Genomic DNA, 22,533 nt, shown 5'->3' with positions numbered 1-22,533 from the left:
ATATCTTGTAAATCATTCAATTTTTGGGAATCTTACCTTAATACTTTTATGCATAAAATAATGAGACGAATCAATTGGTATAAAGAAAACACATAGTTGCTTTCAAGAAAAAATATGTAGTTTGCAACATACAACTGCATACTTTTTCTTAAAAGCAACTATGTGTTTTTTTTTATACCAATTGATTCGTCTCATTATTTTATGCATAAAAGTATTAAGGTAAAATTCCCAAAAATTGAATGTTTTACAAGATATTTTGTATTTTATGTCAAAATACTGTAATTTACAAGCCTCATAACTCGAAAAGTACTTAATGAAAAATAACTTCATTATAGTGTTTTGAAAAGCTCTTGACACCAGCTATTAGATTTTGGAATCAAAAATGGGGGTTTCTATTTAAAAAACCTAACCTAACCTTGAAATGACTTTGAAGGTTAAGCTCAAGGTCAAATTGAAGGTCACCGTTGAATTCCTCGTTGAAAATTACTTCAGAAATGACCTTGACCTTTTTCAAAAATACCTTACATGAGAAAATATTCAGCCGTCCCGGGACTTAATTGACACCCTGTATATATATATATATATATGTCAAAGGGTTTGTTCCGGGACACTTAAAAATCTCGTGTTTTTTTACTGCATTTCAATAAAGGATTATGATTCAAACACATTCCGATCACAAAAAATTCAATATTTTTTTCCGTTTTTGAGATATTACGTTTTTAAAGTTTTCCAAGACACTTGCATAATGGCAACTTCCAGGACAATGTTGATTTCCAGGACTGTCCTGGAAAAATTCTATGTATAATGGTATGTTCCAGGACAAACATACAATATATAGAATTTTTTTCAAATACACCAACAAAGGATAAAATTATTAATTTTTATATCAAATAAATAAGCTATATATAGTTTTAAACAATATTTATTTACATGTTTGGAAGCATTTAATTAAAAAAAAAAATCCTGCAAGTAAAAGAAATTTGTAAGTAAGAGAAGTTTGTAAGAAGTAAGAGAAGAAATTTGAAAGTAAGAGAAGTTTGTATATGTAGCAATTAATAATAATTAAATTTCGCCATTCTTATTTATCTTGTATTCATAATTTATTTTTATTTATTTATGTAAAAAATTTTTTGTAGGACATCAATTTTTGAAAAAAAATTATCAATTAAATATATGTTATATGCGATGTTTTTATTCATTAAAATACTTTTATTTTTTTTTAAGTAAATAATATAAAAATGGATAATATAAAAAGGCATAGAGCCACAGCAAGTTATCTTTGCCGAAAAATTCTTTATTTTTAACAAAAATATCTAACGTTTTGGTTTTCTGATATTAAACCATCTTCAATGACAATCTTACAAATAAATTTACAATGGAACGCCGATTGTAATAACGCACATATTATCATAATCTGTCGCGTACGTGACGTAAACTATAGATTTTCAATACTGGCAGTAAATCGGAACACAGCCAAAATGTACTGTAGAGTCTTATTGTACTAACTCTTGTACTAACTTATTGTATTAACTCTTATTGTCAAAATTTTGCTATTACCCATAGACGTAGTAAGTATAGATTGCTCGTTCCCTATCTCTACGCCTAAGCGAAGCGTGTATAGAGAACGCACAATTTCAATAGAATCGCTATTTCTTTTCAACTCGGTTAGGAAGAGTATGTGTGACAGAGAAAAGGATTCTATTCAAATTCTTCTTACTCTTTCTAAACTCTCGACACTCTGCGAATGTCATGAGCAGTCTATACTTATTACGTCTATGCTATTACCGGACATGATACATGCTGCAGACGTACTTCAGGTTATGTAATCTTAAATTGCACGGTAATTAGTAGCTTTGATGTAAATACATACTGTACATTGTTTTTCATACTTCTAGCTTTAATCATGTTTTCCTTACTTAAAATTAAACATACTAAACAAATGATCGTTGTAAAATCAAGTAATGTAAGTCGTAAAAGGAAAAAAGATTATTGGATAAAACTAGAAAATGGAAAACGATGCGTTGGAATATTCTTTTGTAAGTCGGGTAAGTAGAATATTATTTCAAGTCTTTGGGCATTTAGAAAGTTACAGTGAAATAAGTAAAAATATAATACAAATTACAGTTGCATCAAACTGATTACGAAACAAATATAATAAATTAATTTTAATTATTTTTAGATGAAAGACACACTCTTTTAGAAATAAAAAAGAGCTTAGATACTAGTTCACCAAAGGTTATAATAAAGGGCATTAACAAATTATCAGATATCCAGTGTGCAAATAGTGAAACTACGTGCAATAAAAATAAAGTCATATCCAGTCCACATTCACAGATAACTGAATCAGTATTAAAAAGTAACCCTGATACCAATATTAAAAAACTAATATATGATCAGTTAGGTATGTGATATAATAAATATCTACTAAATATGTTACCAAGAAAATTTAGGTTATACTTTTTATATAGTTTATAAAATAAAAACTCAATAAAATTTAATTTTATTTTTAGATAAAGAAAATGATGAAAACGTAAATCCTCATTTGATAAAAACTGTGTTAAAGTGCAATGCCAAAATATTAAGATCTCAGTGTTCAAATAGTAAAACTAAGGGTAAGAATATTAAAGAATTTGATCTTTTAAATATAGTTAGTACAGTGATACAAGATAACAATTACTACTAATCATAAAAAAACCAGTATATAATCAATTTGATAAGTATTACTACACATTAAATATTGACTGAATAAAAATGAATGCTGTTTTACTTCACATATAAATCAAGATGAAGTACAAGCAGTGATGCGATATCTACTACCGGGCTTGCGGCTCTCGTGCCCCAACACAAGTAAGAAGCGCTTACGTCACGCGTCTGTGTGCGCTCGGCCGTTCGGCTATAGAGAGAGAGCGGACGTCTCTGTCTTGCTACCATCGAGCCGACGTAAACACATTGCGGACGGCTAATGCTCAGAAACAAGCGCTTTTAATCGAGTAAGGCGAGTGCCTAGCGGATTCGAAGTCCCGTATTCGAGACTTGATTTTCGCAACTTTTTTTTTTCTTTTTTCCAAATTTGTTTTTAACAGTGTAAGTTAGTTAATAATGTTTTTTTGGCTAAAAAATATTATTTCGTATATTAATAATATATTTGCATATGTTAAACTAATAACTAATTATTTTAAAAAGAATACTAATTTGCTATTATAAATAGAAAAATGAAGTCATTTTACAACATACATATTGCAACAAAGTGCAATTTAACATGTGCAATTATTGTTAATAAATATAAAATAATATTTTTTAGCTAAAAGCATTATCTAATGATTCACTTGATGGTACAGTGCTAGAAACAAATATCAAAAAAGAAAAAAAATGTTACAAAAGCAGTTCTCAAATACAAGATTTTCAATATTCCTGCCACTCGCCTTAATCGATTAGCCACGCTTGCTTCTTAACATTTATCTCTATCGAAAGATTACACACCTGGAAAATTTTTAACTATTTATTTTAAATTACTGCATATTAGCAAAAGTTACTGTACTGTGGAGATTAGTGGAGAAACGGTAACATACAATGCAGTCAAATACATCTTACAAATGCAGTCAAATAGATCGAAGATTTATTGCACTCTTGTTAGCATGTTAAAGTATGTGTAGCGTATTATTAGTTCATTAGTAATTTTAAGTGTTATTAATAGTGGTCTTCCACACCACCTTTGAGGTTCCACTAACTAGGCGCGTTCGATTTTTTTTAAGTGAATCGTCGCCTGGAGCCCTATCGTACCACTTTTTTAAAATTATAATTTAAGGTAAAAGTAATTTTTATTGTCTTGATGTTGATGGACCATATCTTGTGCAAAAATAAAAGAAATAAATATAAAAATAAAATAAATAATTAAAGTTAAAATAAAAGTAAATTTCTCTAAATTCTTGACCGTCTATTAAAAAATTCTTTTATGGTTTGAAGATTGTTATAAAGTAGTATAAAGTACATATAGAGAAATAAAATGTATAAAGAAATTATTGAAAATAAATGTATGAAAGTTTAGTGTTATATGTAATTTAATTTTCAACAATTTCTGTATATACATATTTTATTTTTCTATTAAAACAGCTGAATACAACAACAGCTGAATACGAAAACAGCAATCTTAACACACTTCTTCCGTCTTCGTCTGTTTCAAGATTTTGCGTTTATTCACTCGCACGTCTCACGGTCAATTCTGTATACATCTATAAAATATAATTCCTAATATTAAAACACAATGCTCACTTTCTTGGTTGTTACCGTCGGTTACAGTCCAGTAAAAATCTTTGAAAATCTTTGTTGAATACGTATATTTATTTTCCCAGTGCTATAATTATTATAATAATTATAATTTAATATTTTACGAGACATTGTTTCGCTGCGTGTTGCTGTTTGAAGGAGATACTATAGCCGTAACTAGTGAGATATAAATTATATTTCTTTTTTCTTTTATTATATTTTTTTAAATGTTTTATTATTATATAGTTTTTTTAATTATTGGCGCATTGGCAAACGAAACTGGAGTCTTAAAGTCCTGTTACTTTATACTTGCAAGTAAATATTTTATTTATATTTTATATTTTATATGCATTTGTAATATTTTCGTGTTCAGACAGTTAACTCGTATTGCAGGGATTCCGACTGCGATCGTGCATTTCAAATTATTCTATATTATTCGCTAACTTCTATTTTTTACTATAAAAATGAATGACAAGGCAAAAAATACACGTAAACGAAGTTTTTCGGAATTTTGGCTTCAAGATGATCGTTTCAAACCTTGGATTCGTAAAGTATCATCGGACGAAAGTCTTTTTTATTGTATTATATGCAATAAAGAAATGTCTTGTTATTCATCGTATGTTGCAAGACATGCAAATTCTGCGAGTCATAAGGACAAGATGAAACAAAATATATCAGATGACGATATAAGTCCAAGAACCAAAATTTCAAAATATGACATTAAATTTCAAAAAGAATGGTTGGATATAGCATTATTTAAGCCATGGTTACGCGAAGTGTCAAATGACAAGCGTGCATTTTTTTGCACATTTTGCAACAAATCATTTATTGGAGATTTATCTAACGTATATCGTCACGCATTTTCTAAAAAACACGTGGAACAAAACAGACAACAAGAAACAGACGAAGATGTCGATATGATAGAGGAATCGATTTCACTTAAAGAGCGAAGGAAATTGGCAGAAATTCGATATGCAGCGTTGATCGCAGATAGAAATATTCCTTTCCAAACTGCGAAAGATATTCTCAATTTTTTCCAAGAGATAGGAAAGGATTCGGACGTATTACAAAAAATGAGTATGAGCCGAAAGAAATGTACAAACATTATTTCAAATGTACTATGCCCAATAGAAACAGATCGTGTGGTTGAAAGCATTCGAAATACCAAATTTTCTATTTTTATAGACGAAACGTCTGATATTTCTAATGAAAAGTGGATGACGTTTCTTGTTCGATTTGTTGATTCTGAAACATTAGATATTCGCACGCAATTAGTAAAATTAATTAATATTGACGCGAAAAGTAGCAGTGCGGACAAAATATTTCATGCATTTCAAAATGAGATGTGGAGATTACAGATTCCATTTACAAATATTATTGCTTTATCATGTGACAATGCGCCTGTTATGGTAGGAAAATATACGTCATTTAAAAGAAAATTAGAAGAAACTTGTAAACATTTACTAACATTTGCGTGTCCATGCCATTCTGCTGCATTGATTGCACATTCTGCATGTGCAAAAATACCAGAGTATTGCGAAGAATTTTTGAAAAAAATTTCAAATTATATTAATAGTAGTCCTAAGCGTTCAGCTATTTATAGAGACTTTAGTGATTGCTTTTTGGAAACAAGTCACAACATTTTAAAATTGTCTCATACGCGATGGCTTTCTCGCCATTCATGTATTGAAAGAATTCTTGAATCTTGGGATGCTATCAAGCTTTTTCTCACTGATATGGCGTTGGCAGACAAATCAAAGTCTGCAAAAGATTTAATGTCTGTCATGGGAAGTTACGATGTAAAAGCATATTTTTTATTTTTAGAGCATATTTTAGATTAGTTTAATTCATTTAATGCATTTTTCCAAGCAACAGAAACAAGAATTCATTTATTGCAACCAAAGTCAGTAAAATTTTTAACAACAATATGCAAATACTTTTTGAAGCCAGAATTATTGAAAACCGTATGTACTAATATTAAATTTTCTGAAAAAGAGAATCAAAAATCTTTACAAGAAATAAATTTGGGATCCGAATGCGAGGAATATCTCGATGAATTAATAAAAGAAGGATCTACAGACACGATGTACGATTACAAATGTAACATAATTACAAATGTACGAGAAAATTGTTTACAATTTTACGTCACCGCTGCTGAAGAAATTAGTAAAAGATTACCAATTAATGACAAATTTTTGTCCACATTGACAGTTTTAGAAGCAAATGTAGCTTTATCAGATAATGATAGAGAAATATCATTTAACGATGTTTCTTTTATTGCCAAAACTATAGGCGGATTTGACGAAAACGGTTTGCGGGAAGAATGGTTGAAATTACATGAAGATTTTACTGAGACAGACAAAATAAATTTTTCTAATTTAAATTTTGATGATATGTGGAAAAAAATTTTACGAAGTAACAACACTATAAAATATCCTAATATGAAATCTTTGGTGAATGCTATTCAAACACTGCCTAATTCTAATGCAGATCCTGAAAGGATGTCTTCAGTTTTATCTGATTTAAAAACCAAAAAACGCAACAAACTTTCGGTCACCAATGTTAACGCTCTTTGTGTTTTAAAATCAGCATTAAAATCGCGTAAGGAAACAGTGCTAAATATGGACATTAATGAGAGGCATTTGTCTTTGATGTCGGCAAAGACACTGTACGCCAGTAGTCCTGGGAAAATAAAAAAAAATATAACGTTACATATTGCAGATGATGGTCCATCAACATCAAAACAATAATAATTACTTTTATCTTGAATTTCAATTTTAAAAAAGTGGTACGATAGGGCTCCAGGCGACGATTCACTTAAAAAAAATCGAACGCGCCTAGTTAGTGGAACCTCAAAGGTGGTGTGGAAGACCACTATTAATAACACTTAAAATTACTAATGAACTAATAATACGCTACACATACTTTAACATGCTAACAAGAGTGCAGAAAATCTTCGATCTATTTGACTGCATTTGTAAGATGTATTTGACTGCATTGTATGTTACCGTTTCTCCACTAATCTCCACAGTACAGTAACTTTTGCTAATATGCAGTAATTTAAAATAAATAGTTAAAAATTTTCCAGGTGTGTAATTTTTCGATAGAGATAAATGTTAAGAAGCAAGCGTGGCTAATCGATTAAGGCGAGTGGCAGGAATATTGAAAATCTTGTATTTGAAAACTGCTTTTGTAACATTTTTTTCTTTTTCGATATTTGTTTCTAGCACTGTACCATCAAGTGAATCATTAGATAATGTTTTTGGCTAAAAAATATTATTTTATATTTATTAATGTTACGGAGTCAGTATTTTGTTTTTCCTGTTTTATTTCTAATTGTTCTATATCTTCTTCTTCAATGAATTTAACGGCTGCCATTGGACGAGGTTCGACAATTTTAACGTTGATCGCACATACACGTTCTTCGTGCCGCGCTCCCAGAGACGATAAGCTTTCGAGCCTGGTTCATAACCCACAAGTACAAGCTTCTTTGACTTCTTATCGAATTTGCTTCTAAATTGATCTTCGATATGAGCGTACGCATCACTACCATAGATACGTAAAAAGCTGACGTTTGGTTGTTCACCTGTGAACATCTCCCACGGTGTTTTGCCACCAAGTCGATCCAAAGGTATTCGGTTCCGAATAATTGCGGCTGTTCTTCCAGCTTCGGCCCAAAGCGATAAAGATAAGTCTGCTGCAGCCAGCAACGTGCGTCCAGTCTCGACGATTGTTCTGATTTGTCGTTCAGCACGACCGTTTTGTTGTGGTGCACGCGGCGTCGAAGATTCATGAACTATCTTGTTTCTGTTCATAATTCGCTTCATGTCTTTGCTAATAAATTCTCGTGCGTTATCGGACCGAAAACGCTTTATTGTGTGTCCATACGAATTAAAAATTGTAATAACACTTTCGACGGCGTCGACAATTTCAGTGCGATTTTTCATAGGACGAACGATTAGAAATCCAGTGTAGTCGTCTACAAAAACTACCAATACAGTATTTCCACCGAGAGACGAAGTTGACATTGGACCGCAGACATCAAAATGTATCAATTCACCTGGCTGCTTTGCACGAGTGTCCGATTCGTTGAATTGCTTGCGTGTCTGCTTGCCAAAGATGCAGGCTTCACAAAACTTTTCGCTACTACTGATCTTTGCGACGTTCACGTTTTTAACTGTGCCACTAGTAGCCATTTGTTCCAGTTTCTTATAGCTCACGTGACCGAGTCGTTCGTGCCACACCGACAGCGGTTGTACATCATTTTCGGCATGATGAGCTTCATGTTCTGGTAGCACAACTTGTGTGTTCATCGTGTACAAGTTTCGTTCATAACTGTAACCAGTCATGAGTGTCTGGTTTCTTTTGTTAACGATCTTGATTTGATCTTCTTCGATGATTGTTCTGTTGCCATGTTTTGCGCTTGCGCCGATGCTTAATAGATTACGACCTAAGTCCGGAATCCAGAGTACGTCATATAGTGTACCTTCTCGTTCTTTACCGTTTACCGTTGATATAACTCTAATATTACCTTGGCCACCTGCATAAACAATGTTTTTGTTTTCTACAGTTATCGGTACAGACTTGTCGTCAATCGCCTTGAATGTCTCGAACCATTCTCGTCGAAACGTCATATGATTGCTAGCTCCTGAATCAGCTATCCAACAATCTTCGTTCGGGCGTTCGCGCTGAGCCGTAGAGAATGATGCTGTGAATGCATCGTCATGAGACGATCTTTTACCTTGTGATGCGCTGTTAGCTTGCTTCGATTCTCGTTTAGGTTTCTTGCATTGTCGAGCCGTATGTCCTTCTTCATCACAATTGAAGCATTTTCCTTTGAATGTTTTCTTATCTTGCTTAGGCTTTTTGATGTGCTTTGACTTCTTAGCCCACAATGCAACAGATTCATCTTCGCTACTTATCTTGAGCTCACCGAAGCTTTTAGCCAGTTGTTCTTCTTTCATGAGACGAGGCAGCAGATTAGCTAATTTTTGTTCGTTTCTTGGTACTGAATCCCAAGCTGATATTACAGAACAAAAACTTGCTGGTAACGAATGCAGAATCTTCGTAATTATTGTTGTTTCATCTTGTTTATGGCCAACGTCTTCAAGTTGTCGAGCCATCTGTTCAACGTTACTGACGTGTTCCGACACCGTCATTTTATTTGGATCCATCTTATACTCGAAGAATCTTGCTAACAACAAATGCACGCTTGTTTCGTTCTTTTGCTCGTACAGTGCCTCAAACCTCGTTGAGGCACTGATTTCGTTTGAGGTTCTGCAATTTACAATGTGACGTATCTGAGATAGCTCAAGCGACTGAGTCAATGCATACTTAGCTTTCTTATCTGTAGCATCCCAGTTTTCGAAACGTTCTTGTGGTCTGACATCCTTGCCGCTCGCGACATCATATAATCCGTGATATTCGAGGAAGACTGACATCTGGTACTTCCACAGCCCGAAATCTGTTCCATTGAACTTCGTGACGGCAATTTTATCCATGGCTTTCCCTTTTTTGTAAGACAGACAGTTTTTCCTTAACTCAAGTGTGCGTAACTACAATGCACATAACCTATTCACTGGGCGTAGACGCGACCAACTGGGCCCATAACCTATTACGGAAATGGATGTGAATAGGCTTGTATATTAAAAACGTCACCACTCTCTGTAAAACCTTCGAATACACGTTGGTGGTTGACAACGCCCCTTTTTGTGCATGTAAGTATTGGCTTATTCTAATAATAAAAGGAATTCAGTTTCTTACAACCGAAAGTGGTGACGTTTTTAATATACAAGCCTATTCACATCCATTTCCGTAATAATTAACAATAATTGCACATGTTAAATTGCACTTTGTTGCAATATGTATGTTGTAAAATGACTTCATTTTTCTATTTATAATAGCAAATTAGTATTCTTTTTAAAATAATTAGTTATTAGTTTAACATATGCAAATATATTATTAATATACGAAATAATATTTTTTAGCCAAAAAAACATTATTAACTAACTTACACTGTTAGAAACAAATTTGGAAAAAAAAAAAAAAAAAAGTTGCGAAAATCAAGTCTCGAATACGGGACTTCGAATCCGCTAGGCACTCGCCTTACTCGATTAAAAGCGCTTGTTTCTGAGCATTAGCCGTCCGCAATGTGTTTACGTCGGCTCGATGGTAGCAAGACAGAGACGTCCGCTCTCTCTCTATAGCCGAACGGCCGAGCGCACACAGACGCGTGACGTAAGCGCTTCTTACTTGTGTTGGGGCACGAGAGCCGCGAGCCCGGTAGTAGATATCGCATCACTGAGTACAAGTATATAAATAATTATTATATAAGTTATATATTTTAATTATTTTTAATACTTATAACTTATATTTAATAATTATTATATATAATTACCCAGTGAACACAGAACACTGTAGCAATATTGCGGCAATGTTGCAACATTGTAGCAACATTACAGCAATATTGCAAACATTGCCGCAATGTTCTGTGTTTACTGGGTATACACACTTATATAAAATAATTATTATATATAATTATTATATAAGTTATTGTATTATATAAGTAATTAGTAATATTATATAAATTATTACCAGAAAATAATATAAATAAAACTACATTTTTTTAGAAATGAAGGAAAGAATGCAGAATCATTCACCGAAAATTGTATTGAACAAAGATTGTAAGCGCAAAGCCAAATTATCAATTGTTCAATATATTAATACTAAACCTGAGTGCAACACCAATAAAGAATCTAATTTTTCAAAGACAGTTGATGCAGAAATACAAAATAATACTGACACTAATACTAAAGAACTAAATTATGATTTACTAGGTATGTATATTGTGAAAAATTGTTTAGTAAAAAATGTAATAAATGTAATAGAATTACATCTTAAGACCAATTTTACAATGCTAATTTTACAATGTTAATGTTAATTATATTAAAAATCTTCATGGATAAAAATAACAAAACAACAATATATATATATATACATATATATATCTATGCGATATAAAATAGATCAGAGATGCGATATGCATAACAGTCCCGAGCCCCACATAAGCGAGAACCACTATGCGCAATATTGCATCATTGGCTTAGACATATATTTATAAAACATTTATATATGTTATATAAATTTGTCATATATATGTCATGTATATATATATATATATATATATATATGTGCACATGGTATATATTACAAAAAAATGAAATAGCTATCAAAAAATTACCTTTTTTAAAAAAAAGTAAAAAAAGGCGCCAAGTACATGCTCTTGTCACAACTAAAACAAAACCGTATTGTTTTATCTTTCAAAAAAATTGTTGTATATATTAAACCTTTCAAAAAAACCTGTCATATATATTATCAAGAGATATATTTAAACCTTTCAAAAAAAACTTGTATATATTAAAATTTTCAAAAAAACTATTATATATACTTTCTACACACAAAAAAATATGATATCAGGAAATGGCACCAAGTGGGATTAAAGAACTATGAAAAAAGTTGTACACTATTTCTATAAAACTTTTCTATAAAATTCTATAAAATTAAAAATTTTTTAAATATATTTAAAAAATAAAAATATTTAATTAAAAAATAAAAAAATATAAAAAATTTAATCAAAATAAAAAGATATTTATTAAAAAACTCAAAAAAACTTGGCGCTGCTACACCACAAAGTATTATAAAGCAATGAAATTAACATGTAGTTTACTGTAGCAGCGCCAAGTTTTTTTGCGTTTTTTAATAAATATTTTTTTATTTTGATTAAATTTTTTATATTTTTTCATTTTTTAATTAAATATTTTTATTTTTTAAATATATTAAAAAATTTTTTAATTTTATAGAATTTTATAGAAGAGTTTTATAGAAATAGTGTACAACTTTTTTTGTAGTTCTTTAGTCCCACTTGGTGCCATTTCCTGATATCATATTTTTTTGTAGAAAGTATATATAATAGTTTTTTTGAAAATTTTAATATATACAAGTTTTTTTTGAAAGGTTTTAATATATCTCTTGATAATATATATGACAGGTTTTTTTGAAAGGTTTAATATATACAACAATTTTTTTGAAAGATAAAACAATACGGTTTTATTTTAGTTATGACAAGAGCGTGTACTTGGCGCCTTTTTTTACCTTTTTTTAAAAATACATATGTACGTAAGTATGCATGAAGGTGTGTGTGTATGTGTATATGTGTATGTGTGTGTGTATTTACTTGAAAGCAGAAAAAATAATTGTACTTACATATAAAAATAACTCGTATCCAAAAAGTATCCAAACGACGAAAGAATTGCACACGTATATGCAAAAAATTTCAGTGTCCGACAAGCGTAGGTTGCAGCGAGTTCTAATATCACAGAACACTATAACATTTAACCCGTCCAAACGATTAGAGAATTGCAAATATGCACTTTTTAACATTTTGTCGGCAGCAACATCGCGTGCTTGTCGTACGACAAGCACATAAAATCGTACGATTACACCCTACCATTAATCAGGTTTAATAAAGTTTGTAGATATAAAACCGGATTTAATTACGTAAAATGTTTTAACGCTAGTTAATGGTAACGTGTAATCGTAATCTATAATGATCGGACCGGGGAAAAGAACTTACGATACGATTCGGCAACTGTCTCCCACGTGCTTCAACGTTGCAACGTGCCTGCCCGTGCCGGTATGATCTCGCTTCCCAGCATGCTCCTGAACCAATAAAGACATGATATGGCTGTGTGTTACACATACGTCTGCGCGAGTGTCACTCGCTACCAGTGCTGCAAGATCGAGCATCCTGCAACAGAGCAACATGAGGGGAACGGCCCCCACCATGCGGGCACTACACAAGCGAGAACCGCACGTCACGCGTCCGTGTGCGCACGCGTCAGCGTAGCATGCTATACTTTGTCACTTCCCCAGCCCGCGAAAATGCTACGTACGAAAAATGCCAAGAAACCAAGCGTTTTTAATCGAATAAGGCGAATCGCTCGAATAATAAAGATTCCGTCTTCTAGACCTGTATTTTGCAACTTGTTTTTTTTTTTCTTTTTTTGCATTTCTTTATAACGCACAATCTAATGCACAATCGAATAAATAATTAAACAAATTTTTTTTCTAAACAGTATTATTTTATATTCATTAAAAATATACGCATAAGTTAAATTATTAACTGTTGAAAAAGATATTAATTTGCTATGACTTGTCAATAGAAAAATAAAATATAATTTTACAATTTTTTAACAAAATGCAACTTTAACATATGCCAAGATTATTAATAAATATAAAATAATACTTTTTTGTCGAAAACATTATTAAATAATTTAATTGATTACTGTTAGAAACTCATGTGCAAAAAAAGTTGCAAGAAGCAATTTCCAAACACAATATCTTCAACATTTTAGCTAATTGCTTTACCCGTTTAGCCACGCTTGCTACTTGACATTTTCTTCTTTAAACTTAAAAGAAAGATATATTAATAATTTATTAGTAGTTAATAGTGGCCTTCCACGCCACCCATGAGGTACCACTAACAGCGCGCTAGATTTTTTTAAAGTGGATCTTCGCCTGTAGCCCTATTATACCACATATTATTGCAAAATACCACAAAAAATATATTACTATGTAAATATTATGTATATTACAATATAAAAACTATATGTATATTATAAACATATACATATATATTAGTATCATATATTAGTATCATATTCACGTATAAATAATAGATGTGTATGGTACGCACGTGCGCGCGCGCACGCATATATCTATTACTTATACTTGTGGTCTGACATATATAATGCCAGACATAGGGTTTAAATGTTTAAAATATCATGTCTGTAATAAACATGATTTCCTAAACATTTAAAAGTGTGGTCTGACATATAGAAATGCCAGACATGATTTCGTAAACATTTAAAAGTGTAGTCTGATATACATGATACCAGACATGATGTTTAAATGTTTAAAATATCATGTCTGTAACAGACATGATTTCCTAAACATTTATAAGTGTGGTCTGATATACATAATACCAAACATGATGTTTAAATGTTTAAAATATCATGTCTGTAACAGACATGATTTCCTAAACATTTATAAGTGTGGTCTGATATACATTGTAACAGCACGCGCTGTTACTAAGCGTCATGCGGGCTCCACGTGAACACCCCCATTTCGGGCCGCATTCCGATCCCCCAACTCGAGGGTAAAAGCTCGAGAAGGGGTAGCTGCCGGGTAGGGTAGCACCCCAAGTGGGGGTAGCGCGACCGGTATAAAAGCCGGCTCGCGGAACAGATCGAGACCATTCCCCCGAGTACGACTCGGACAAGCCTCAGGGCGCACTCTGAAGCTCCGGTCGTACTCGCTCCCATCCCGATAGTCGTTCTAGGAGCAGGGCGTTCTCTGCTTCGGTCGGGTGTTCCCGGCGTTCGACTTCCTATACCTCGTCGTTCTAGGGGCAGGGCGTTCTCTGCCTCGGTCAGGTGTTTCCGGCGTTCGACTTCCGACTTCCCGTCGTTCTAGAGGCAGGGCGTTCTCTGCCTCGGTCGGGTGTTCCCGGCGTTCGACTTCCGACTTCCCGTCGTTCTAGGGGCAGGGCGTTCTCTGCCTCGGTCGGGTGTTCCCGGCGTTCGACTTCCGACTTCCCGTCGTTCTAGGGGCAGGGCGTTCTCTGCCTCGGTCGGGTGTTCCCGGCGTTCGACTTCCGATATCCCTTGCACGAGAGAAGTCTCTCACTGTCTTCGGACACAGCGCACTGGCAACCGTCGACGACTCAGCAGGGCTCGGATATACGCGGTGTCACTTATTTTTTATTACTTTGCTCCGTACCGTACAAACCGACCGATTTAGAGTTAAATAGAATTAATCATGTTCATAATTATTTAAATTGCGGCCAAACGCGCGACACGATTAAGAAACTACGCAGTCTACTCAGTATTAAAATATTTATTTCCGATAGTTGTATCCGATTATACCGTTAAGATATTAGACCGTTAAAGAAATACTCATGTACTCGTTGTTACTATTTTCTTTTATAATTATATTATTAATCCAAATGCTCTATTGAATAAATATTTATTTTTCTTTAAATTATTTTTGTTAATTTGGAGTCTCCCGATAAACCACACGAACGAACTCTGGCAAACCGACGAGTTATTCCGCGTCGTAAGAATCCGCTTCGCTAACTACGCACCGTCGTAATTCCGCATCGAAAAATCCGCATACCGTCGAAATTCTGCATCATTACGCACCGCCCGTGAGGCGTAAAAATACGCACCGTTACACATGATACCAAACATGATGTTTAAATGTTTAAAATATCATGTCTGTAACAGACATAATTTCCTAAACATTTATAAGTGTGGTCTGATATACATGATACTAGACATGATGTTTAAATGTTTAAAATATCATGTCTATAACAGACATGATTTCCTAAACGTTTATAAGTGTGGTCTGATATACATGATACCAGACATGATGTTTAAATGTTTAAAATATCATGTCTGTAACAGACATGATTTTCTAAACATTTAAAAGTGTGGTCTGATATACACGATACCAGACATGATGTTCAAATGTATAAGATATCATGCCTGATGTCACAGGCATGATATTCTATACATCTGAAAGTGAACAAAGCAAATATTAGTAATGAGCAATGCAATAATAAATTTTATTTTAAACATTATTATTGCATATTATTAGACGAGGAGGGACCAGCAATTTCATTAATATCTGCAGCATATAGTGTTAGACAACTTTTATCTTTTTTAGGACATGCAGAATACAATTTGTCCGCGGACATTAGAGACAAATGCTTTTCTTTAATTTCTATGTCTACAGCTGTTTCCCCTCTCGCTTTCAATGCTGACTTAAGCACGCATAAAGCATTGACACTGACAGATGAAAGTGGATTTCGTTTTTTCGTTTTTATATCTGGCAGCAAGGAAAAGATTCTTTCTGAATCGGCATTAGAATTTGGTAGCGATCTTATAGCATTCAAAAGACACATTAAATTTGGATATTGATGAGTGCGTTGGAAAATTTGTTTCCACATGTCATCAAAATTCAACATTGATAGAATATCTTTTTCTGCTTCTGTAAAGCTTTGATGTAAAGCAAACCATTCTTTTCTTAAACCGTTTTCGTTAAACCCGCCAATAGTCTGAGCGACAAAAGAAACATCATTAAATGAAGTTTCTCTATTAATATCACGTAAAGCTGTGTCCGGTTCGAAAATTTTTTATTTTGATAAAAATTTGTCATTTATTGGTAATCTTTTACAAATTTCTTGGGAAGCAGTTATGTAAAATTGCAAACAGTTCTCTCAAACTATTGCAACTACGTTTGCGTGTCCCTCTGTTATCAACTCGTCAAGATATTTTTCACATTTATCTCCTAAATATACTTCGTTAAAAGATTTTTGATTTTCTTTGTTGGAAAATTCAAAATTATTACTATATTTTGTAAAAGTTCTGACTTTAAGAAATGTTTACAAATAATGGTTAGGAACTGAAATGATTTCGGCTGCAATAACTGTATTCTTGTTTCTAGAGCTTGGAAAAATGCATTGAAAGCATTAACAAAATGTAAAATATGTTTTAAAAATAATAAATATGCTTTTATATCAAGTTTTTGCATTATAGATAATAAATTTTGTCCAGACTTTGTTCTTTCACTCATTACCATTTCTTTTAAAAAATGCTCGACAGTATCCCAATACTCTAAAAGTCTTTCAATACATGAATGCCGAGAAAGCCATCGTGTGTCGGACAACTTTAAAATTTTTCGGTTTGCTTTCTGAAAACATTCACAAAATTCTTCAAAAATAGCTGATAGTTTTGGACTACTGTTAATATAACTTGCTATTTTTTTTACGAATTCCTCGCAATAGTCTGGGATCTTACCACATGCAGTATGTGCAACAAGTGCAGCGGAATGACATGGGCATGAAAATGTTAATAAATTTTTACATTTTTTTTCAAGTTTTGTTTTAAATGATGAATATTTACCCATCATGACGGACGCATTGTCGCATGACAAGGCAACAATATTTAAAAATGGAATTTGCAGTCTATACATTTCTCGTTTAAAAGCATCAAATAATTTTTCCGCACTACTATTCCTTGCATCAATATCTATTAATTTGACTAATTGCGAGCGAATGTCTAATGTTGCAGGATCAACATACCGAACATGAAACGTCATCCATTTTTGATTAGAAATGTCAGACGTTTCATCAATAAAAATAGTAAATTTAGTATTTTGAATAATATCGACTACACGATCCGTTTTAACCGGACACAACACGGTCGAAATAATTTTTTGACATTTAGTCCGACTCATTTTCATGTTTTGCAATACGTCAGAATCTTTTCCTATTTGTTGGAAAAAAGTGAGAATTTCTGTCGCAGTTTGATGCGAAATGTTTTTCTCAGCGATGAAAGCAGCGTATCGAATTTCTGCAGCTTTCTTTCGCTTATCGAACAACAAAATTGATTCGTCCGGCATATTGACATCTTCGTCTGTATTTTTCGTTTCCATATTAACATTTTTAGTAATTGTAAAATGTGCTATTGATTGTGCATGACGAGAAATTCATGACATTTTAGCAGTTAGATATATTTCACACAAGGAACAAAAACATAATGTTTTATCGTGTGATACTTCGCGTAACCATGGTTGAAAGTACTCTATTTCTAACCATTGTGGTTGAAATTTTAATGTCTTAGAAATATTTTTTTCTACAGTAATATAATTATTATTTAATAACAAAGATGTGTCTTCTTTAATATTACTTTTGTGATGCGTAGAATTTGCATGTCTAGAAATGCTCGTGTTGCAAGAAATATTTTTATCACATATAATGCAATGAAATAAACTGTCATCTAATGGTACTTTTTGTATCCAATATTTATATCTATCATCGCGAAGCCAAGCTTCTGAAAAGCTTCACTTGCATTTTTTTTTTAATAAATCACATATTTTTATAATGAATACAAAATAAAACTATAGAAAACAAAAAAAAAACAAAGATTCAAAGAAGAAAAAAAATAAGGAAAGAGAAGAAAAATTACGTAAATGTACAGAAAGGTTTGAAAAACTTACAGTCAAGACTGCCTAAGCTTTTTCAACGAAAAGAAATGAGCGGCATATAAAATATTACTATTAAAATTTGCCGTGCTCTTATATATACCACGCAATGCAAACGCGGTTTACGCGCAGAAACAATTGAGAATCGCAAAAATGCTGCGCATTTAGTTTTCCTTAGTTCCTTAGTTTTCCACAAATTGTGAAAATAGCGGCGTTTGAAGAACGTGGACGCGACTTCGATGCGCAGAACGCTATGCGCATCGAAGTTGCGTCCACGTTCTTCAAACGCCGCTATTTTCACAATTCATGGAAAAGTAAGCGCAGGTTGCCATGGAGAACGCTTCGTCCGGTAAGTAATTAATATTATTAATTATATTTGTGCTAAAATTAACGTTTTTAAAGTAATTACGTTAAGGGGGAACACCACGGTGACGGTTTCAAAAAATCGATTTTTTTTTTTTGCATTTTTGTGATGTTTGGAGTCTTAAAAATATGTCTCTATAATATTATGGTGAAATTCGTAACGGAACTATAGTAAATATGTCATAGAGTAGAACTTGGTCAGATGCCGCTAGTAGAACCGGCCGCGCGCTATCTGAAAAGATTCGGCAGTCCCCTTGATCTGTCTATAGGGAGTTTTACCAGTATTTTTTTGTTGTCTACGTGCTTGAGTTCTGTTGTATAGTATGTACATATGTTTTTGTGACGACCGTTAAGCGTGTAAAAATAATCTTTCGGCAACCTTCGAGGCGCAAGGTTCGTAGCAAACGTTGATTTGAAAATCTAAGAGTTATTTGGTTATTTATTTAGTTTATTAGAGATATTCATTTTATGTTAAAGATGGATCGAAAAGGCAAGAAACAATCTAATCCGAAACCAACTAAAGACGGCAAAAAATTGAAACGTCCTCTGAATCGATTTGAAATAGAACAAAATGTAGGCGACAAAAGCACGTCATCCAAAAAATTGAAAACCGTTGATAAGGATATTGATATTGATCCAACAATATCATATAGAATTTTAAATTTTTTTTCGGTTTTTCCCGTTATGGCAGTATTTCTGTGTTGCAAAACGTGTGGAAGTGAGATAGAATTTCACGAAACAAGTAAACGTGGCCTCGGATTTAAATTAGTTATCAAATGTAAAGAATGTGATCCGAAATACATCGAATCGTGTCCTCTTATTTCTAATGCATATGAAATAAACAAAAGATTTATATTTGTAATGAGGTTATTGGGAATCGGATTGAATGGAGCAGAAAAGTTTTGCGGACTAATGGATTTGCCTCGACCTATCTTCCGTTCCTTCTATGACTCTCTCGTGAAACAAATCCACACTGCTGCAAAATCGATTTGTAATCTTTCATTAAAATCTAGTGCACAAGAGGAAAAAATGAAAACTGCAGAAGCATTAAATGTTCAAGAGACTACAGAAATTACAGTATCTGGTGACGGAAGCTGGAAAAAAAGGGGCTTTAGTTCGTTGTTCGGCGTTTCATCTCTGATCGGTTATTATACAAGTAAAGTACTCGATATAAGTATAAAATCTTCCTTTTGTAAAGCCTGCACTTTTTGGGAAAAACGAAGCAATACTGTAGAATACGAAGAGTGGTTACAATCTCATGCAGATGAATGCACGGCAAATCATGAAGGCTCCTCTGGCAAAATGGAAGTCGAGGGAATTCGCGAAATGTTTCTAAGATCCGAAGATCTTCACAATGTTCGATATATAAATTATATTGGAGACGGTGACAGCAAAACTTACAAAGCAATCGTCGATTCGGTTCCGTATCCTGTTACAAAAAAAGAGTGCATTAACCACGTACAAAAAAGAATGGGCGCAAGGTTACGTAAATGTAAAAAAGAAAATAAAGGACTAGGAGGTAAAGGAAAACTTACAGCGAAATTAATTGATGATTTAAGTACTTTTTACGGACTAGCTATTCGCAGACATCAAAATTCTGTGGATGAAATGTATAAAGCGATTTGGAGTACTCTGTATCACAAGAGTTCATCTGACGACAATCCGAAACATGATTATTGCCCGGAGGGGCCAAATTCTTGGTGCACTTGGCAGCGAGCAAAAGCTGTACGACAAAGCGATTATACACACAAAACACCGCTTCCTGATGTAGTCATTGATGCAATCACTCCCATTTATAAAGATTTGAGTGATAAAAGGTTACTTGAAAAATGCTTGGGAGGTTTTACTCAAAATAATAATGAGAGTTTTAACAACATGATTTGGAGCATCGATCTAAAAACAACATCAAGTGGAGGTATAGTCGTAGAAATCGCTGCAAGCATTGCTGTTTGTATTTTTAATGATGGATACACCGATGTATTAAAAATAATGGAGCTGCTGGGAATTAGAATTGGACTGTCAGCATCACAATTTCGCGACTACAAGGACGATCAACGGCTTTCACTTGCAGACCTCCGAACGCAAGCGGCGACGCGTGAGGAAAGATTGCGAAGAAAGCAAAGCAGAAACGAAGCCGAAGAACTAGCTATTGCTTCAGAAGGCACTTCATATGCACCCGGATTGGACGCACTTTGGTTTGTTACAAAATTTTATCGTTTTATATGAACCAATTAGTTGTAAAACTTTAAACGCGTTTTTCTCGAAACCACGTTTTCGTAACTGGGCGCTCTCATATCTCGGCCAATTTTTATCCGAATAACTTGAAATTTGGACAGAATGTTTACAACAAAATTGTCTTCAGTTGCACGTACGGATTTTTCAATCGGATTATTAGTTTTTGAAAAACAATTAAAGAAGTAACAAATTTTTGTTAAAAAATCGAAAACTTTTTTTTTAAACAGTGCCATTTTGTCAAAAATTATTTTATCAAAAAATCCGTACGTGCAACTGAAACTACATTCATATACTTTAAATCACAATTTAAAAAATTTATTTCAGAGCTCCCGTTCAGATGCAGCACGAGCGCCCGTGCACCTATGTTTTTTCAGACGAGGTGCACATCAATCACCATAATTATTATAAATATAAATATTATTTTATGAAATTTTTTTTCTAACATAATATAAGTATGTACTTTTAACATATATAGTTTATAAATTAAACAAACTATTAGATAATGAAAAAAAAATTCACGAAAATAGCCTTTTTTTTCGGCCGTCACCCTGGTGTTCCCCCTTAAGTTATTATTATAATTGTACACATAATATCTTTAAAAAAAAGGATACATATATATATTTTTTTCTTTTTACAGAAAACACAATGCAAGTAGAAGCTCCACATTTGCAGCAACTGCTGTTGCAAATGCAGTAGCAAATGCAGCTGCAACATGAGGAGGTTGTGAGGCTGCGCCTCCAAGTGGAACAGCAGCAGCAGCAGCAGCAGCAACAACAACAGCAGCAGCCTCAACAACAGCAGCAACAACAACAGCAGCAGCCTCAACAACAGCAGCTGAAGCGGATGCCGGAGCAACCGCATCCAAAAAAATATAGTACGTAATAAATTTTGAATTATTACATTCTTCATAGACATATACAATATTTTTATTTTATTGATTATTTACATCAATCTTTATTTTGTAGGAAAAAAAAGGAGAGGAGCCGGTCGTGCACGAGCCCGCTGGTATGTCCAGAGGGCTGCTCGCGGAGCCACAGGAGGCTATCAAAATTCAATAGCCAGAGGAATCGGTGGCGGGAGGGGCGGCCGTGGCGGGAGAGGTGGTCGCAGCAGAATAAGACGGACAAAGCCGAATATTCAAAATATATTTATAAATTATTGATATTTTTTTATACATATATATAAATAAAAATTAAACAAAAGTTAAAAAAAACAACCTTATCAATATTTATATTTGAAGTCTCTTCAACCGCTATAAAATTCTAATAATGTGTGCGTGGGTGTGTGTGTGTGTGTGTGTGTGTGTGTGTGTGTGTGCGTGCGCGCGCGCGCGCGTGCGTACCATACACATCTATTATTTATACGTGAATATGATACTAATATATGATACTAATATATATGTATATGTTTATAATATACATTTAGTTTTTATATTGTAATATACATAATATTTACATAGTAATATATTTTTTGTGGTATTTTGCAATAATATGTGGTATAATAGGGCTACAGGCAAAGATCCACTTTAAAAAAATCTAGCGCGCTATTAGTGGCACCTCATGGGTG

At 33.2% G+C, this 22,533-nt stretch overlaps 2 protein-coding genes and 1 long non-coding RNA gene across 3 annotated transcripts; 2 read left to right on the top strand and 1 right to left on the bottom strand.

The window, feature by feature from the left end:
• Positions 1-1,516: 1,516 nt before the first annotated feature.
• On the bottom strand, positions 1,517-1,899 carry LOC137001229 (uncharacterized). The gene is made up of 2 exons (XR_010891312.1): positions 1,765-1,899; positions 1,517-1,550 (listed from the first exon to the last, which is right to left on the bottom strand). It is a non-coding gene; the product is annotated as an uncharacterized lncRNA (long non-coding RNA).
• Positions 1,867-11,418, top strand: LOC137001227 (uncharacterized). Its single transcript, XM_067359623.1, has 4 exons — positions 1,867-2,045; positions 2,180-2,401; positions 2,511-2,612; positions 10,893-11,418. Exons 1-4 carry the CDS (start codon positions 1,904-1,906, stop codon positions 11,195-11,197), a joined length of 771 nt encoding a protein of 256 aa, XP_067215724.1. The 5' UTR covers positions 1,867-1,903; the 3' UTR covers positions 11,198-11,418.
• Positions 11,419-18,852: 7,434 nt separating this feature from the next.
• LOC137001226 (uncharacterized) lies at positions 18,853-21,307 on the top strand. The gene is made up of 2 exons (XM_067359620.1): positions 18,853-20,927; positions 21,292-21,307. Coding segments are annotated over exons 1-2 (1,728 nt in total). The 5' UTR covers positions 18,853-19,200; the 3' UTR covers positions 21,293-21,307.
• Positions 21,308-22,533: the final 1,226 nt, after the last annotated feature.

This window comes from Linepithema humile, chromosome 7, assembly GCF_040581485.1.
Source record: "Linepithema humile isolate Giens D197 chromosome 7, Lhum_UNIL_v1.0, whole genome shotgun sequence".
NCBI lineage: Eukaryota > Metazoa > Arthropoda > Insecta > Hymenoptera > Formicidae > Linepithema > Linepithema humile.
This window is presented reverse-complemented; position numbering and strand designations above follow the sequence as displayed.